This window comes from Pleurodeles waltl, chromosome 4_2 (assembly GCF_031143425.1).
Source record: "Pleurodeles waltl isolate 20211129_DDA chromosome 4_2, aPleWal1.hap1.20221129, whole genome shotgun sequence".
In the NCBI taxonomy this organism is placed as follows: domain Eukaryota; kingdom Metazoa; phylum Chordata; class Amphibia; order Caudata; family Salamandridae; genus Pleurodeles; species Pleurodeles waltl.
Genome location: NC_090443.1, coordinates 196,601,269 through 196,620,220, shown reverse-complemented (window position 1 = coordinate 196,620,220; position 18,952 = coordinate 196,601,269). Strand labels below are relative to the sequence as shown.

The 18,952-nt window shown below is 44.1% G+C and overlaps 1 protein-coding gene across 1 annotated transcript in view; it reads left to right on the top strand.

Annotated features, from left to right (window-relative positions):
• Positions 1-18,952, top strand: part of LOC138292459 (myomegalin-like) — a 1,643,599-nt gene that overhangs the window by 52,501 nt on the left and 1,572,146 nt on the right. The window contains exon 2 of the mRNA XM_069231077.1: positions 7,024-7,143. Coding sequence (XP_069087178.1) covers positions 7,024-7,143 — 120 coding nt within the window. The remainder of the gene's footprint in view (positions 1-7,023; positions 7,144-18,952) is intronic.

The window sequence follows — 18,952 nt, the reverse complement described above, 5'->3', positions numbered from 1 at the left end:
ATACGTAGGCTACACAGGTTACTAGGGGAGGCCCCTCTACATTGGCCTTACTCCGTTTGCTTAGTGCTAGACTTAGAAAAGGAATTTAACATGCTACATGTTTGCTGTGTTATGCAGGGTAGGGGTGAAAGACAAGATGCTGAGATTGATCAGGATACTTTATTCAGAACCTTGAGCCAGGGTCAGAATTGACCAATTAATTTCCGACCCATTCTTTGTCCATTAGGACACATGCTGTGATGTCCACTTTCACCACTGCTATTTATACTGGCAATTAAGCCTTTATTTTGCCTCATCGCCTCCGCCAGTTGGGGAAAGTTTGGGGATCAATGATGTGATACGCACTGTCTCTTTCTACTCAAAGGCGTTTTAATATTAACTAAGGATTGTCATGAGGGCCTGGATGCAGTGATGCATACTCTAAGACCATTCAGTGCTGCTTCAAGTTTGGGGTTAATTAGTCCAAATTGAGACTTGTCCCCGCTACATTCCACCTGCCCTTAGTATAACGTAGAGGTAAACACTCATCAGATAATGTGGGAACCCTCCACCTTTCGATACCTTGATATTCCCATTTATCATGTCCACAAAGATTTGCTGGATGGAAATTTAATGAAGGTGGCATCTTTCCTGCAGACATAATCCGTTCTGGAGATATGTGAACACCCTGTAAGGGGGCCTGATTTGAAATAAACGGTGACAAAGTGTCACCCTGATTAAACTCCGGCTCCCCACAGACCAGGCCGGGCTATCTGTACCGGGCATTGGGTGTTTCCTCAGGATGCTGGAAGGGTGGGGGGCACTTCTGCTACTGGGGGGCTGGTTTTGCAGCAGTGCAGAAGTTTTAAAAGCACTGCATAGTTCCTTGTATATCCATCAGCTTTCAAGCAACAATAAAAGTGCTAAGATAGCTCTGATGATTAATAAACCTGCTGGAGAGAGATCAGAGTTTTGCCTAGAGGCAATTTTCAATCACCTAAGGTAGCGCAGAGGGTTAATATGCCTGGGACAAAAACGTTTACTGTGCTGATCACAAAACAGTATCTTATGTGCATGGCTTAGTGGGATAATGCATTTGTCACTGAAATCATATTTCTACTGTGCAGTTCCAAAGTTACAGTTATAATCTAGCACAGTAAGCTATGAACTGCTATCAAAGATCTGAATGCAAACTGCATGGTAAAGATTAGCAAGTTATTTTTTCTCCAGTCTTTGATTAACCTAATTTTGATTTTTAAAAAGTGTTTGAGTAGAAATGAAGTTATTAGTAAAGTTGACCCTAACCATTGTGTTACGTTTTAAATCCTGAGTTTATGCTTCCCCAGACTGAGCACTTTAAAAAAAAAAAATGCCTACCACTATGGGTGATGTGAATCCTAAACTTTGTAGTCCCCTTTGTTTTATGTAGCATTTTCTATACTCTTATTTACACACGTATGATTCATTGCCTTTGTGTGTGTGTGTGTGTGTGATGTAAAGTGCATCAACAACCTATGCTAGCAAGAGAGGCGCTATAAACAAAATGAGAGAGGGGCTGTGGAGAGTTATGGTGAGGGAATCATTGAAGAGCTCCAATTAAGGTTGCTGTATCCCAGTGCACTGTAAGGGCATCATTGGTACTGCTTTAAAAACAAATACAATTCAGTATGTAATGAATACCGTATTGTAGAATGCACCTTTTTTTGCCAGGCCCTGCCCACAGAACAAGGAGGAGTGGCGGCCCGGAATTTGAACATTACTACTTGGTGGTGCAGCTTCAACGGTCATCCTGTTGACTGGCTGGTTGTGACCTGTCTGATGTGTGCAAGGGTGGCTCACTGGGCACTCAGGCAATTGCCCATGAGCTTTTCATCCCTTATTCTGCTCCCCTAAGGGCTCAATCAAGTTGCTGCGCATAGCCCATAGTTGCTACCACAGGGCCCTGCATTCTCCCCAAATATTTTTTGTTTATCTGTTTTCAAAGCAGATTTTTGTTTTAAGAAAACAAAAATAAGGTGGCTCAAAGTGCAGAGATTTCTCTCTCTATACGTGAGGTCTATTGTTCTTCCTTACATGGGGCCGTCATGTCTAGTCTCAAGTAGGGAAATGAGTGGCTGTTGCTCTGCCCTACTCCTGCATAGCTAGTTGAGGCTCTGCCAAAGTAAACCCTTCACTTCCCTGACTCTTAGAGAGAGAAAACCATGCTTTCGACTGGGCAGGAGCACCACTGTTTTACAGCGGTGCTCGTCCTACGCAGTATGCCAAACTCTAATTGGACACCACCCCCTAAAATAGTTTCTTGGGATATGGTAGTCCCAAAGTATTTGGCTAAAGTATATTCAAACTATAGACTGCAGTTCATAGATCACATTAGCTACCTATCTAGCTTGTGTAGAAGTCTGTCCATAATTTGGTAGGACAGTGAGAAGCAAGGAATGGGTACTGCTAGGGTAAGTGATTCAGAAGATAGGACAAAACACAACCTCTATGGTGCTCCGTAGTGCTCCATAGTGAACTGCTGTGATTCAGTGCTCGGAGAATGTGCACTGAATAGGAATATGAAGTGAGAAAGAAATTACGTCAGTTCATGGATTTAGGCGAGTCTGGGTTATTAGAAATGGCTAGGTTTAGCTGCTAAATGTATAAGTATTAAAGGTAAAGGCCCATTTTCAAACAGTTATGTGTGGTTTATGCAGAGGCCTTGAAGAGCTTCAGAAAGGTATTTCTCACAACCTTTGAACACTTGCAGTTGTAAGAGCAGGCGATGATGCAGGATGTAGTGTTGTGAGGGCACGATGAACTGCTGAGGTTTGCTGAAAGCTTTGGTTTTGCTAGCTTGCCAGACGTTGTTCTTGAAAGTAATGTTTGTCATGTTCATGACCGCAAATGCAAGAGGAGATGGCACTCATAGTCCAAGAAATGGGCATTGACCTTTCAGTCTCTACACCTGGGGAATACATGCTAGCAGCTTTCACAGACTAAAGCCAGATGGCAACTTTAGCAACACAAAAGGATGATGGACGGAATGCTGAAACTTTTCATACACTCACCGCAGTGAAAAATCCTGGTTTAATCCATCGTTCTTTTGCTCACCATGCCACCCGAGATGGGACCGAGGCATATGCAAATCAGTCTTGATCCTACTATTTGCGTTACTGCTGAACGCTGCCATTTTTTATTTTAGTTTAGTTATTATTGCTGGTGTATTGTTTTTGTAGCTGTAGGTGTGTATTTATTGGTATTTTACGAATAGCAATTTTCAATCCCTAGGAAATCATTATGTCAACAAAAAGAAAAATTGACTCTGAGTGCAGGGTTTTCAAAGAACAGTGGACTTACGATTACTTTTTCACGCAGTACAAAGAAAGAGCTGTTTGTCTAATATGCCAGAATTTAGTGTCTGTGTTCAAGGAATACAATTTGCGTTGACACTACGAAACTCACCATAAAGATAAATGATTGTTTGGTCGGACAAGTGAGAAAAGATAAAATATTAAAACTGAAAAATGGACAACTCAGCAACATACTTTTGTGAAGCAAAAGCAGCTAAATATATCATCATTGTGAGCAAGTTTTCAAGTTGCCAAGCTCATAGCACGCACTCGCAGACCATTCGTAGAGGGAAAATTTGTTAAAGAATGCCTTCTTCCAAAGAGATGTGTCCAGAGAAGGCTGATTTATTTAGTACAGTGAGTCTTTTCAGGACCTACAATTACATGAAGGATTGAAGAAATGGGGGAAAATTTGCATATGCATTTGCAAAACTCCTCCAAAAAACTTTGCTATTTTTCATTTGCACATGACTAAAGCAATGATGTTCGTGATTCTGGACAACTTCTAATTTTCATTAGTGAGACAAATTATTATTTGGAAGTCACAGAGGAGCTTGCTGCACTGAAAAGCATCAAAGGAACAACAACAGGAGAGAATATCTATGAAAAAGTTTGCTGGACTGGGCTAAACTAGCCAGTGTGACAACTGATGGTGCTCCTAGCATGGTGTGGTCAATGAAAGGAGTGGTTGCACGCATTAAGAAAGAGATGGACAAACACAACCATTCACATCCAATAGCCATACACTGCCTCGTCCACCACCAAGCACTGTTGTAAATCACTGAAGTTGGAATCTGTCATGAAAATTGTGGTATCTTGTGTTAACTTCATTAGAGCTCATGCACTAAACCAAAGACAGTTTCTGGAATTTCTGTCTGAGCTAAATGTTGCCTATGAAGATATTCTGTACCACACAGTCGAGAGAGAGTTTTGAAACGTTTTTATGACTTAGTTCCACAGGTTTTAGATTTTATGCTTTCAAAAAACAAAGAAGTACCAGAGCTCAAAGTTGCAGTATGGAAATGGCACCTTGCCTTTCTGACAGATACAACAGAACTACTCAACAGTTTAAATATTCAACTTGAAGGAAAAGGGGAAGCTCATCTGTAATATGCATTCACATGTGAAAGCATTTCAAGTAAATTTAGACCTCCTCATTAAACAAGTGAAGGAGGAAACCTTCTGCCATCTACCCACAACTCAAAACCTGTTGGTGGAAAAACCAGCAGTTGCATTCCCAAACAAACCGTGTGGATTTACTAGAAATGTTGCAAAAGGCGTTTCAAATTGGATTTGAAGAGCTTCATCTCCTTCAGCAGGACATACAGCTTTTCCGGAACCCATTTTCTGTTGTCATTGAAGTTGTCGATCCGATTTACCAACTGGAATTAGCCGAACTGCAGAATTGTGACTCTCTAAAAGAAGCATTCAAATCAAGCAGTCTTAGTAATTTTTATGCATCTCTCCCTTTTGAGACATATCTTAATCTCAGGAACCATGCAATCAAAATTGCAACCATCTTTGGCAGCACCTATATCTGTGAACAGACTTTTTCCCGAATTAAACATCTGAAATCTCCAACCAGATCCATACTAACTGATGAACACGTGCATAACTTGCTACGACTAGCAGTGACAAATATAGAACCGGATATTGACCATCTCATTAGCCAAAAGCAGGCCCATACTTCCCATTGAAATAAGTTTATGTTGATTAAAATCGTTCTTAGTTTTAAATATTGCATTGTTTCTCCTGTTTTGTGTGCACTACAAATCAAATATGTGCTGTGTGCATAGAAATTTGTTCATATTTTTTTCAAAACTATAGTCCGGCCCCCAACAGTGTCTGAGGGACAGTGAACTGGCCCCCTGTTTTAAAAGTGTGAGGGCTCCTGGCATAACGTGCACGGAAAAATACCTGCATGGTGTTGAAAGCTAACTTACGAGCAAAATGGTGTCTGTTATCAAAATGGAGCTGGTGGTCACTATTGTGACGGTGTGCAGCTAGGCTAAGTGCAAAGTGGAGTCAATGGTTATGATGGAGCAGTAATTAAATACAGATATCATTACACTCTACCCTTTGACAATGACTCGCATAAGATACAGGTCTAAAATCAAACTTTTTAGATTTAAACATTGCAAGCAAATTAGATATGCATTGTATACAGCAACATAATAAAATGACAAGAGCAATCACTACAAAAATTCTACCCAAGACTTTGCGCATTTGCCCAAAATCAGGCAACCACTGAAATAACCGGTCCCACCACCCTTGATCCATGTCCAGTTTTACTCCTTTTACTAGTTTATGTAGGGCGTCAGTATGGGGCTTGATAGATTTAGAGTGGTCTGAGAGATTGAAGCAGCACATGCCTTCAAACTATGAGCACCCATGATCATGCTTTAATAAAAGATAGTCAATAGCACCCCTATTTTGCAAAGCAGCTTTTCTAGTCACACGTATATCTAGCAAAAATTCAGAGAAGGCAATAGAAGTGTGGTTAATATTTTTAACTTTTAAGCATGCCAACTAATTGATCATTCAAGTATTATAACCAGCTAAACCTTGCACACCTACAGTAGAGAGACTCAAGCTGATATATTCTGATTGGGATAACAATCAAATGTCCGAATTGAAGTCCTCACTTAATTGACCTCGTCCCTAGGATCCCGAGTATGTACAGAGTAAAATAAAAACATCATGAGTCCTAATCGTGTGAAGGTACACGGTCCACTTGTATATTAGCAGGAATGTAGATGTAGGTAATGTTCCTGCACGAAAACAACCATCCCACTGGCAATTTAACATGTTTAATGTGACTGGCAGCAGTCACCAAGTAATGACAAGCCATGTGGTTGGTCACATTTTTGCAATGTTGATCCGTTCGGTAAGAACACAGTGTCCTGTGTTCCCGAGGTATCTCTTGAGAAGACAATGTTTTTCTTTCTACACGCAGTTAAATGCTTTTTCGAACATCACGAGGATTACAATGACATTCAATAACAAACGTTGCCTGTGGTTATATTGTATGTAATTATCTGTATGTAATTATCTGATTATCCCACTTACCATTTGCTTCCTGACAATCCCTACAATACTTGTATGTAATAAATAGGTTTTCACATCATGTTCTTGAACATCTACATCCTGGTTCTAACAAGACACTTGCTGGCGTAGGTATGGCAATTAATTGTTTTAGGGACTTGACTTTCTCTGAACAGATGTATACAGAACATTGTATACAATGAGAGTTTCCCATTTATGTGTGGTTGATTGTTAAGGTGTGCAGTGCTACCCTTGAAGTGTATGGTATAGAGTTCATGTGGCAGATAACCCATGCTTTCTACACCTAAGGGACTTTTTTCTGTGATGGGATTAATGGTGCCTCATAGTGTTCTGAGCTATATTGTACTTTATTTCAGAGCTTTCATTTGAGATGTCATCAGTGATGTCAAATGATGTCATAAGACATGTCATTAGTGATGTAATAAATGAGGTAATAAACAGTGCATGGTGGAAATGTAAGTTGTAGTTAGCCCTGCTAACTATAACTGGTGAATTTTGTAGTTTTTTATTTTTAGTTCAAAACGTTAATGTTATTATTGACATATTCACTTAACTATAACGTTACTTTAACCTTTGTTTTTTTTCAGTGAATTTGTAAAAATATATATATATTTTTTCTTTTCCCACACTGTAATTTGATAAGCAGCAACCCTATCTGAATCCAGATAATGTGTCGGATAAGCAAAGTGTACCTGAGTCGCACACATCAGAGGCCCAGATACGGACACTGCAAGAGCAACTGCAAGAAATGGAGGCAGCGAACAAGGTAATTGATAATGTGCTTGCACATTCATCACAAGCCTATGTGTTGCACTGGGAATAAGCAAATTTCAACTATGTCTGTAGATAATCTGTTGTTTTGAATCTCCCTGCTTTGCAGTTGCATTCTTGCCTACATTTCCAGAAAAAGCTTTACATGAAATGACCCCTGACTTAATGATTAATCATCTGTCCCATCCTTGTTGTATTTTTGTGTACACCTATCGATAGAGAAGGGATTTACAAAATTCTGTACCTTTTTGGGGCGTGGTTTAGTTTTTGGTCTCTCCCTTCCCTGAGTTTGTTTTTTCGTTTGTTTTTGTTTTCCTTAAATTTTCTGAATGAATTAAAAAAAAAAAAAAAAAAACCATGATCTGAAGTCTGCCTCAGAGCCAGGTATTCAGTGAAGCAATTTCATCATGGGGGTGATGCATGCCTTCCTAATCTCGCATCTGGATGGTGGTAATGCCCCGCTCTATAGCCTCCCAGACTCTACACTGGGACCCCTTAAGGACATTCTACGCACTGCAGCACATCTCACTCAGGGCCCGAAGACATATGATCACATCATCCCCATCCTGAAGGAGCTCCATTGCCTCTCCTTGCTGGCCCACCTAGTTGTAAGTTCCAGCTTAGTCTCCAGTTTAGATTTCCTTTTTAACTTGACATCTTTCTCTAATGATGACTTTGTACATATTTACCTCTGACAGGGGAATGTACTACATACTCATCTGTTCTTGGTAGGCTTTATCTCCTTGTAGTCTGCACATTTAGTTCCAGGGTTGTACAGTCAGAACGCGATCCTTGTCAAAGACAGCTCTTTTATTCTAGACACACTAACGAGCTGTCCTGCACTTCTGCGATAAGGACAGTGTTTTATTATATAAACAACATCTATTCTGGACTTGGAGAGAAGAGCACTTCATGCTGAGGTTATCATGGAACTACTGAGCACTGTGACTGAGATGTATTTCTGCTTGCATCCTAAGAAGAAAGATAGCCTCCACATGAACAAAAGGATTAGATCTGTTTCCTCAAATTCCTTGAGAATCACAGTGGTCATGTTGAAGCTTGCCAATAACATCTATTTCCCTGGTCAGGTTAAGGGTTTAGATGTGGGACTATGAGATAGCCAAAACAAACCAACACTTACTAATGATAAAAAGTAAACCAAGGACCTTGTTTATAACTCGGTGGACCGGTTACTCCGTTGCATCCGTGATGGATATCGCTTCTGTTGAAATCTAAATTTCATTATGTTTTATGGGATTTAGATGTCAGCAGACGGGATATCTGTCACCGTTGTGATGGAGTAACCCGTCTGCTGAGTTGTAAATCAGGCCCTAAATGTATATATTGTGAAGCTCTTGTTGACATAATACACATTCCTACTACACCCACAGGAAGCATATAACAGCATCATCTTCAAAACCAGCAGCACCATTTACAAAGCCATCACAACCACTGCTCCCAGTTTTTTGTTGCAGAAATCTCACCATCTCTGGTGGTGCTTGTTACACCTACAGTCAAGGCTTGATCAGACTCCAGGCTAATGAGTGAAAACAAAAACCAGCATTGGCAAAGCCAGTAGTCCTCAGCGATACAAGCATTATTGGCTTTGTCAGTGTTCATGTATGCTAGCTAAGAGCACACAATGTAAGTGTGTAAGTACATTTTTGGTGTGGTACAGAAGTGACTTTCTTCTATATAAAACCTGCCTAGACCTTAAAAGAATGCCACAGGGTGTGAAAATATATTATAGTTCATATCATTTCCAAGTCATCAAGTGAAATGTTTCTGACCAATCACTTTTCAGCAGTTCTTCTCCTCCCTTACCTTCCGCCTGCACGCATTCATATGTAAATGATGTTGAAATGGTGTATGTGTATGGCCAGCCAGTTGTTGTGTAGACTGGTTCTTTGTCAAATGCTAGATAAAAGCATTCCATGGCATTAAGTTGTTTCATGCGGCAGCATAGGACTGCAGCTGCTGCTGAGGAGCCGTGGTGAGGGCCAGAAGAAGGGAGTTCACTGTGCTGGATGTGGGCTGATAGAGACCCATAGGCCTCCTGGCCCTGCTGGGTGAGCGAGATATGGCGGCAGCTGGAGCACAATGCCCTGATTCTCTTTTCATGCTTGACAGTTCACTGAAGCCCTCTTCTCAAACAAATCACTATGCAGTAAACCTTGTACTTGTTTTGTGAGAAGCAATGAGGACAGTAATACACGAGCAGCAAAAGTGGATTGGGCAAGGTTTTTTTTGCATTGGTTCTGAGTTTACCTAATCTGAAGTACTGGGTTTTTCAGAACCCAGTGGTGCCAGGGAACACACCCTAAGACTTCGAGTCCTTCCTGTTTCAGACTACAGAAACACAGAGTCTTCTTGGTGAAGTCAAAGATCTTGTTTATTGGCTGCAGCCAGTAACAGGTATCCTAGAAGTACAACACGGTGTATATTCTCAGGAGACTGCCTCCTTTGCAAAGCTAACCTTCTCTTTTATACAAAATATTATGCTTTAGGCAAACATTCCTTATTTTACAGTTGACCATTCACATATTTTCACTACAAAGAAATAGCAGGTTTATGATGACAAGCCCATATTTCTGTTTGTCCAGCCCTCAATCAATTACCCGGAAAGGCTTAGTACTTTCATCAGATATCGACGGACCCCCAATATAAACGGGCACCTCCTCCTTGTAAAGCAAGTCATAAAGAAAGAAACAGGGATAGGTGTGTGTAAGATTAGGCATGGTTTGTGTGTGATGAAAGGTTTATGATGTGTTGTGCCTTGATACTAATCTCATTCGGCCACTGGGAAAGAAACTGGCCGAACAGGTTTGGCTTCAGGCAGTGGAGTCAGCTTGCCCAGGTCACAGAGGAGTCAGCAAAGGTGTACGTGTCCTTCAGACTCGTTTTCAGCATTAGACATTGGCCTATGTGAGGGCAGTCATAAACTGGCTGTCGTTTAAATGGAACACGAGGGTTCAGGACGGAAACTCTGATATTCGGGTGATTTCGTTACCTGAATATGAATACAATGCTTGTGCATACTATTCTAATCATTCCCGGTCTGCTGATACCAAAATCGTTGTGATACGACGATGTTTATAACACGGGTCCAGAATTTTCAGTACCACAAATCTGGCCCCAGGTCTTGTACAAAACATTTATCTATTGTTTGCCCTCAAAGCGCTATGAACGCTCTAGTACAGAGATAGTAAGTAAAAGTCAAAACCACGTCACTGTCTGCAGCAGCTTCAGACCCACACGTTTGGCCTCCTGATATCCCTGTTAACTAATGAATCATTCATAGACAATCATTTCTACACTATGTTCCATCCGTATTACTATGTAATAAACTAATTTCATGTATGTTTACTAAGAGATAGGTATAGAAAAGAGTTCACACCATTTAGTGTGTTTCTTTGTGGGTCCAAATTGTGGGCTGTTAGACAAAATGGAGGGATGTAGGAATGAATTAACTGGTCTATTGGTTAGTGAGCAAGGGGCAAAAAGAGCTCTGGGAGGGGGAGGTTAATGTCTGGCAAAATAATTTATAGTGCAGATGGTTAAGTATGAATATTCATGTTTTAAATATTTATATTCACCTTAATCGCTTGATATTTAATTTGCTTTACACCTGCGGGAAATCTGTTTTTTGGCTATGTTGCTTCGGAGAAAGTGTTAAAAAAAAAAAAAATAATAATAATCAACCTGGTCATGTTATTGAGCTTTTTTGTATCAAAAAGGTATAGCCTAGCTGTTTATTAAGCCCCTCTCCTTTTCCTAATGCTTTGATGTAACTCCATAGCCGTTTCACTCTACTTGGACAGTTTAAGTAATAAAGCAACACATACAAAGATCACACCATGCTTACTGGAAGTATAGCAGCCAGCTTTTTTAATGTACATGAATGGCTAGCTGCTCCATGCCACATTTGTTTATGCTTTATAGAACGTGTAGCACTTGTTTTGTAGTTGCGTAAACAAGACTAAAGTTGCCAAAATGTAAAGTAAAAAAAAAAAAAAAAATGACTAAGCAGCGAGCTGCACTTGGACCACGGAAACTCCACCGGGTTCAGTTGTATGGAATGCACTGCTTCTTGTAACTGTGCCTGACTGCTCATTAATGCATTTTCACTTGAGATGTGGTTCAGTGTTCTCTATTAAATTTTTAATGCTTGAGTCCATGTGTTGTAGTAACTTGTGAGTCAGGAAATGTATAAATCAATTGAAAGTCATAAACACACTTTTTTTAGTCATTATTAATAGCGTGATTGAGCACTGTTACATCACAACTTGCATTATTCTGTTTGAATTCCTTCCGGCCCACCCCTCCATGGCCTTCAAGCCTTGTGCGTCTTTGAAACTCATATATTGTGACACTTGGGCTCCCTATTGCTTTGTAAAACTCTTGCTTTCGGTCGTAAGCCTCTTAACTGCAATCTCCAGCATACAGTGGTAGATGTTTAAACTAAATCTGTACTTAAAGTGTACACAAGACATACAAAAGGATGAAAGGACCCCATCAGTCGCTTGAGCTCAAGCAATGGAAATCTGGCTTCAAGTGACCTTATTGATGTTTGCTCAAAGCAGCTTCCTCTCAGTACAGATGCCTGCTTTGTTGTCGATAGCGTATATCCTCATCTGAGATTACTTCTGCCTCCCCAGCAAAGCTCCATAGTGCTTTGACATAGAGAGCCTGCAGGAATGCCCTCATCCAAAATATATTGACTCAGTGGGCTTCACTTGATCAACTGCCAGTAGCTGAAAGGTAGACGAGGTTGGGGAAGAAGCAGAGGCCTGTGCTTGTGCCTGGTGAGCCTGTAACACAAGATTACCTTCTCTGTGGCTCCCTTTGAAATCAGAAAGAAAAGTAAATAGGCTCCCTCAGAAAACAGTGTCTGACATTTGACCTCAGTCTTTGAATGCACAACAATATGCCAAGATAAGAATAAGCTTTACATGCCTGTTTACAGAAACGGAGGGAGTGAAAACACAAACGCTCATGTGAACTACTCTTAGACAAAGAAAAAAGTAGTTCCTAAAGCAGATGCTAAAATGGGACCAGTGGATGATTAGTAGTAATTGGTCCATGCTGTCGGGGAGGGCTAAGCACAGGAAGAGGCATGACGCATACATGCCATGGACAAATGGGGAGAAAGAATTCAAAAGCGACGATGGAGCCAGAAAATGGAAAGCCTACGGACGGGCTGAAGCCCACAAAGTATATTCAACATGTCTCGAAGAAACCGTGCAATCGCTGTCCAGCCGAGACCTAAAAACAAGGCAGAGGGCTCCTCTTTAACTTTAAGTCAGTTCACAAACAAGCTACCTTTCCAGTCATACGGTGGCTGTATGCTTGTCTTTGACGGTGTTCTCTTGCTTTGCTGCCTTTTGGCTATGTTTGAGCTATAGAAATGCCACATACAGCAGAAAGGACCATCTTTTACAAGCTGTTCCCCAGATTTCTATGCTATCTGTTTTTGCTGTCTGTAGAACTCGAACGGCGAAGTGACTGTGCTCCTCCTCTCGATACGATGAAATTGGCATATCCTTAATTGCCATATTTAACTTGCCTACAACTCGCTAGACAATAATACAAAGTGCACCTAGACCTGTAAGTTAATTGTCACTAGTGTACTGCATCAACCATTTTCCATTCCACTATACTAACTGTGCAAACGTGACTGCAGGCCTACCATTTGTAGCCTAGCTGCATCACATTTAAACTGCAAATTTTACCTGTCAAAATAATTGTTATAACAGGCTTTAACGATTCTTTTAAATTTTAATGCCAATTCTAAGTACGTCTTACTGCCTATATGTCACGGTGCATGGTATTGAAAAGTTGGACATGTAAAAGGATAATGTTCCACATAACTGAAATGCTCAATGCAATCTCTAAGGCAGTGGTTCTTAATATGTGGTTCGGGGACACCTGGGAATCTGCAACCCTTACTCAGGGTGTCCACAACTGCTTAGAAATATTAATAATATCAACAGATTAACAAAGTGTGTATAAATAAAGAAGCAAAATGTAAATAGGAAAGTTTTTTTAAAATAAGTTCTGTAAATGTGAAAGAATTTATAACTGGAGGATAAAAATTAAGTTGATAACCTCATATTGAGTTGTGGCAGCAATGTTGATGATAAGTGGCCTCAAATTAATTGAGAAAAGCTCCAACCTTGCCATTGAATTTTAGTTCTTTTGCTATATTAGATTGTGAATTAAATAAAATAACTAATCATTTCTGTATTACTCATTGGGGTCCCTGCGTTCCAATAATGATTCATTAGGGGACCTCAGTTCCATTAATGTTTAAGTTAGGGTTCATAGATGTCAAAATCTTAAGAACCACTGCTCTGAGACACCGGTTTTGATCTTGCTGTCGTGTAGCTGCATTCGTGAAATCACTCCTGGAATCATGGCAATTCCTGTACGGTGGTAGAGTGACCATTGGCTTCTCATTGTGGCAAACTAGACACCCAGTCAAACATGATACCCAATGTGATTCATGCAAAGGTGGCCTTGTTTGCTTTAAACATTGTTAAACCTTACTCAGGATTTGAGGTCATTCTTCCCAACCCAAGTGGAGTCTCCCTATTGTCACACTCCGAGGCAATAGCAAAAAGTCCAAAATAATATTGCATACAGTAATCTGCTTAAGATGGAGTGGCCCATAATGATATCCACAAGGGTGTTTATTGTGCGTGCACTTCTGGTCATACTTATCCCACAAATCTTTAGATGTTGCACGAGTTGAGATAAGCATTCACCTCTCATTCAACCCAAGCAGATGTATCCCTCTTTGGAAACGTGAAATAGATTAAAATATTCAAATCTGTATATTAGGTTTATATGTCATGTGTAGCATTGTGTTGTGTATTATGCATGCCCTAGGCTGGCCACTATACATATGACACAAAGGCACCTAAATGTATTCCATGACTCAGCTCTGCTACACAGATAGATATTGCGAGTAGCTGTAAAGAAATTCTAGTAAGCCCCATGTGACCACTCCACGATTACACTGATCTGCTCTGCTGCCCTTGCCTTTAATGAAAAACTAAATCTTCTAGCGTGATCAGTCCCAAAAGAGGTATGTCCTACTTCAAGGAATGGACCTTGGAGTATAGTATCCTTGACAAAGGCCAGTGACCCATGTGAGCTTATTGAATGGTCGAAACATGTAGACATAAGTTATCAGCTAGATGAGCCATTGAACCTCATATGATATCGGATACAAATGATTTTTATGGGTTTACTGCCAGGTATTTTCACAATTTTATCTAGATCCTTGTAATAATCCAACTTGCACTTATGTAAGAACTCCCAGTAATGGCGGAGTGCACCCAGGTGGTATTTACCTACCAAGGAGTGGGAAACAACCAATGATGAAGCATGCCACAATAAGTTGTGGGTAAGGCATCTTTCCCAAAATCTTTTGGATTCCTGTAGGCCCTTAGAAACACATTCTCCAAAAATGATCTTTTTGGTGTTACAGGAAACCTAAACACGAGATCAAAGACAAGAGAAAGTATGGAAAAGGAAGTCTGAGCTGTGCAGTTTGGCACTGGTACAGAGGTCATAGTGCTTCTACTCAACCTGATGCCTCAGCATAACAGAGAGGTTGAACTTCAATGAGTTGATCATACTGGAAGAAATCTGGCAGGAACCTGAACATTTCTGTACCTGTTAGGTTTTACTGAAGACTTCCTCTGAGCTCTTCAAATGTCCCTTCATAGTATTTTACATGTTTTTACCTGGATGTTTTGAATATTCCTTAAATATTATTTTTCCTCCTCATTCATCTCCACAGTCTGACGTTTTAATGACTGCTCTGCTACCTAGAACTGCAGTGTTTAATGTATGTCTTTAAACACAAATTAGTCTTGTTCTTCCTTACCCACTTTTAAAGAAGCACTCTATTTTGTCACTGAGGGCCAATGAGGGAGAAACTCTCTGCTGCCTGATGGTACCTCTTTCAGTCTACAAAAACTGTGTTCAGTATCCCATTCTTTCTGAATCTTTCCTTGATGTGTTAGCGTAGTATATTTAGACCAGACTCCTAACTCTACAGCTGGACAAGTCTACCATGACAAAGTCCTCCACCACGAATAAAACAGTTTGCTTCCATGAGAATTGAACTTAAAAGTATCTAGACTGGGTATGATCTATGATTCTAAGGGTGAAACTGTGGACCAACGGGATCACCCCTTCCTTTGTAGCAGTTTTACTTATTCTTATTCATGACTATGAAGACCCTGGATTTAGTCGCACCATTTAAACCTGCAGCTTCTGGGCGATTTTCTCAACATGATGTTCTTGAGTTTACAAAGCTGATTCAGGGACATTTCACAACAGATTAAATAAACAACAATAAATGTGTACGTGGACAAAGATCTTCTTGAGATTCAGCAGTTTTCAAGGTTCAGTACACTAAGGGGGTGATTCTAACCCTGGCGGTCGGTGATAAAGCGGCGGCCAACCCGCCAACAGGCTGGCGGTCCAAAAAATGGAATTCTGACCCTGGCGGGAACCGCCAACACAGCCCGCCACATTAACACTCCGCCCGCCACATTAACACTCCGCCCGCCACGGCGGTACAGACAAACAGCGCGGCGGTCACCGCCAACAGACAGGCGGCAGACAATGTACCGCCCACAGTATCATAACTCACCAATCCGCCACCTTTTCCAGGGCGGGAGCACCGCCGATAAAAACACGGCGGAAACAGACTACGAACGGGAAAACGCGCACCTCTACGCACTCCACGAGGAAGGAGGACAGCATGGAACCCGAATTAAACATCCTACCTGCTCTCGTCTACCTGCTCATCTACCACGAGTACGAACGCCGGCGCAGACGACAACGGTGAGTACTGCACCTACGACACACGGGAGGGGGGAGGAGGAAAGCTTACGGGCACACACATACGCGATACACTCCCACCCCCCCAATATGTACATACCAATGCAGAGCAACAAGTCACAGTGACACCACCCAAACCCCCCTGAAAAATGCAAAGACATAATTAAATTGTGAACAAAAATTTATGTACAAAATAGGCTCTGAAAAGTATTGGTCAACTTGCCAAAAAATCAATATCAAAATAATTCTATATACAGTGCAATGGATAACCGAGGCAATTAGTCCTGCACATCAAAAGAAAATCGAAGTGTCCGTGGGCCAAAGTGTAACAACACAAGGGCAAAGCCCACACAGGAGACCTGAGTCCTTTGGAGAGAACACTGCAGGGGCATCTGATGAAAAAACTACAGGCACCTCAGGGGGAAGGGAAGGGGGGGGCACCACAGCCACATGAGTCCACGACGCCAGATCCACGAAGGGGCCACCATGCCTACTGTGCCATCCTGGGGAGTGCAAAGCCACAGTCTCTCAAGTCTCTACAGTGGGTGGCTTGCCCACTGTTACATCCTGGGGAGTGCAAAGCCACAGTCTCTCAAGTCTCTACAGTGGTTGGTTTGCCCACTGTTACATCCTGGGGAGTGCAAAGCCACAGTCTCTCAAGTCTCTACAGTGGGTGGGTTGCCCACTGTTACATCCTGGGGAGTGCAAAGCCACAGTCTCTCAAGTCTCTACAGTGGGTGGCTTGCCCACTGTTACATCCTGGGGAGTGCAAAGCCACAGTCTCTCAAGTCTCTACAGTGGGTGGGTTGCCCACTGCTGCATCCTGGGGAGTGCAAAGCCACAGTCCATCAGGTGGATTACAGTCTCCACTGGTCAAGGAGGAGGCATGGTGGGCACAGTGAACCGTTAACAGTGCATGCAGGAAGGGCCCAGCTGAGCGGTGCTTGACAGGAAGGGCCCAGCGGAGCGGTGCTTGAGACGGCGGGGCCCAGCGGAGCGGTGCTTGAGACGGCGGTGCCCAGCGGAGCGGTGCTTGAGACGGCGGTGCCCAGCGGAGCGGTGCTTGAGACGGCGGTGCCCAGCGGAGCGGTGCTTGAGACGGCGGTGCCCAGCGGAGCGGTGCTTGAGACGGCGGTGCCCAGCGGAGCGGTGCTTGAGACGGCGGGGCCCAGCGGAGCGGTGCTTGAGACGGCGGGGCCCAGCGGAGCGGTGCTTGAGACGGCGGGGCCCAGCGGAGCGGTGCTTGACAGGAAGGGCCCAGCGGAGCGGTGCTTGAGACGGCGGGGCCCAGCGGAGCGGTGCTTGAGACGGCGGTGCCCAGCGGAGCGGTGCTTGAGACGGCGGTGCCCAGCGGAGCGGTGCTTGAGACGGCGGGGCCCAGCGGAGCGGTGCTTGAGACGGCGGGGCCCAGCGGAGCGGTGCTTGAGACGGCGGTGCGCAGCGGAGCGGTGCTTGACAGGAAGGTCCCTGTTCAGCGGTGCTCTTCTGCACGGCGGGGCCCTGTTCAGCGGTGCTCTTCTGCACGGCGGGGCCCTGTTCAGCGGTGCTCTTCTGCACGGCGGGGCCCTGTTCAGCGGTGCTCTTCTGCACGGCGGGGCCCTGTTCAGCGGTGCTCTTCTGCACGGCGAGGCCCTGTTCAGCGGTGCTCTTCTGCACGGCGGGGCCCTGTTCAGCGGTGCTCTTCTGCACGGCGGGGCCCTGTTCAGCGGTGCTCTTCTGCACGGCGGGGCCCTGTTCAGCGGTGCTCTTCTGCACGGCGGGGCCCTGTTCAGCGGTGCTCTTCTGCACGGCGGGGCCCTGTTCAGCGGTGCTCTTCTGCACGGCGGGGCCCTGTTCAGCGGTGCTCTTCTGCACGGCGGGGCCCTGTTCAGCGGTGCTCTTCTGCACGGCGGGGCCTCTGCACGGCGGGGCCCTGTTCAGCGGTGCTCTTCTGCACGGCGGGGCCCTGTTCAGCGGTGCTCTTCTGCACGGCGGGGCCCTGTTCAGCGGTGCTCTTCTGCACGGCGGGGCCCTCTTCAGCAGTGCTCTTCTGCACGGCGGGGCCCTGTTCAGCGGTGCTCTTCTGCACGGCGGGGCCCTGTTCAGCGGTGCTCGTCCAGTAAGTCAAGGGAGCCAGACCTGGCCTGGACTCCCTGCTCAGTCGCCCTCCGACCGTTCTGTTGCTGGACCCTTCGGTGACGGAGTCCTGGGCCCTTTGGTGTCCTCCCTAACACACGGGATGGGGCTTGTGGGGCCCTCCTGCTCCGCGCTCCTGCTGGCTGACTTCTCCGCCCTGCTGCCCTTTCGCTCCTTAGATGGGGCTCTCGGGCCCTTGCCTCCCCTAGATGTTGTGGCTGGTGAAGTGGGCGAACTTTGCTCCTTGGGGGCAGCCGTGTCACTCCTCTCACGGCGGCCCTTTAGTTTCCTGGTCCTCTTGCCTGGGGGGGGGGGGCTGGCTGTCCCCTGGCTGCTGATTGAAGTGTCCCTGCTGGCAAAGGGTGGACTCCAGAACCCATGCACCACAGTGACACTCGAAGCTGGGCTGGTGGTGGCTGAGGTGCTCTTGGGACTCTTTGCAGATGGAGGGGGTGGGTCATGGGAGGGAAAGAGGTTAAGATTAGCGAGGAAAAGTTTTTTAGGACCAAGGTAAAGGGTAGGAGAAGTGGTGATGGGAGTGGAGGAAGAGGATGTGGTTGTAGGAGAGTCAGGTGTGCTGTCTTTGGGTGCAGGTGATTGTGCTGGAGGCTGTCGTGAGGTGGATGGCTGTTGGGTGGGTGTCTGCCTGCGTTTGTGTGTCTTGGATGAGGGGGTGACAGACACAGTGGGAGAGGACACAGGGGACGTGTAAATGGTAGTGGGGGTGGTGACTGCACGTGTGCGGACTGTACTGGAGGGTGTGGTGGTGATGGAAGCACTGGCTGATGGTGGTGTGCATGCAGGTGTGAGTGTAGATGCACAGGGAG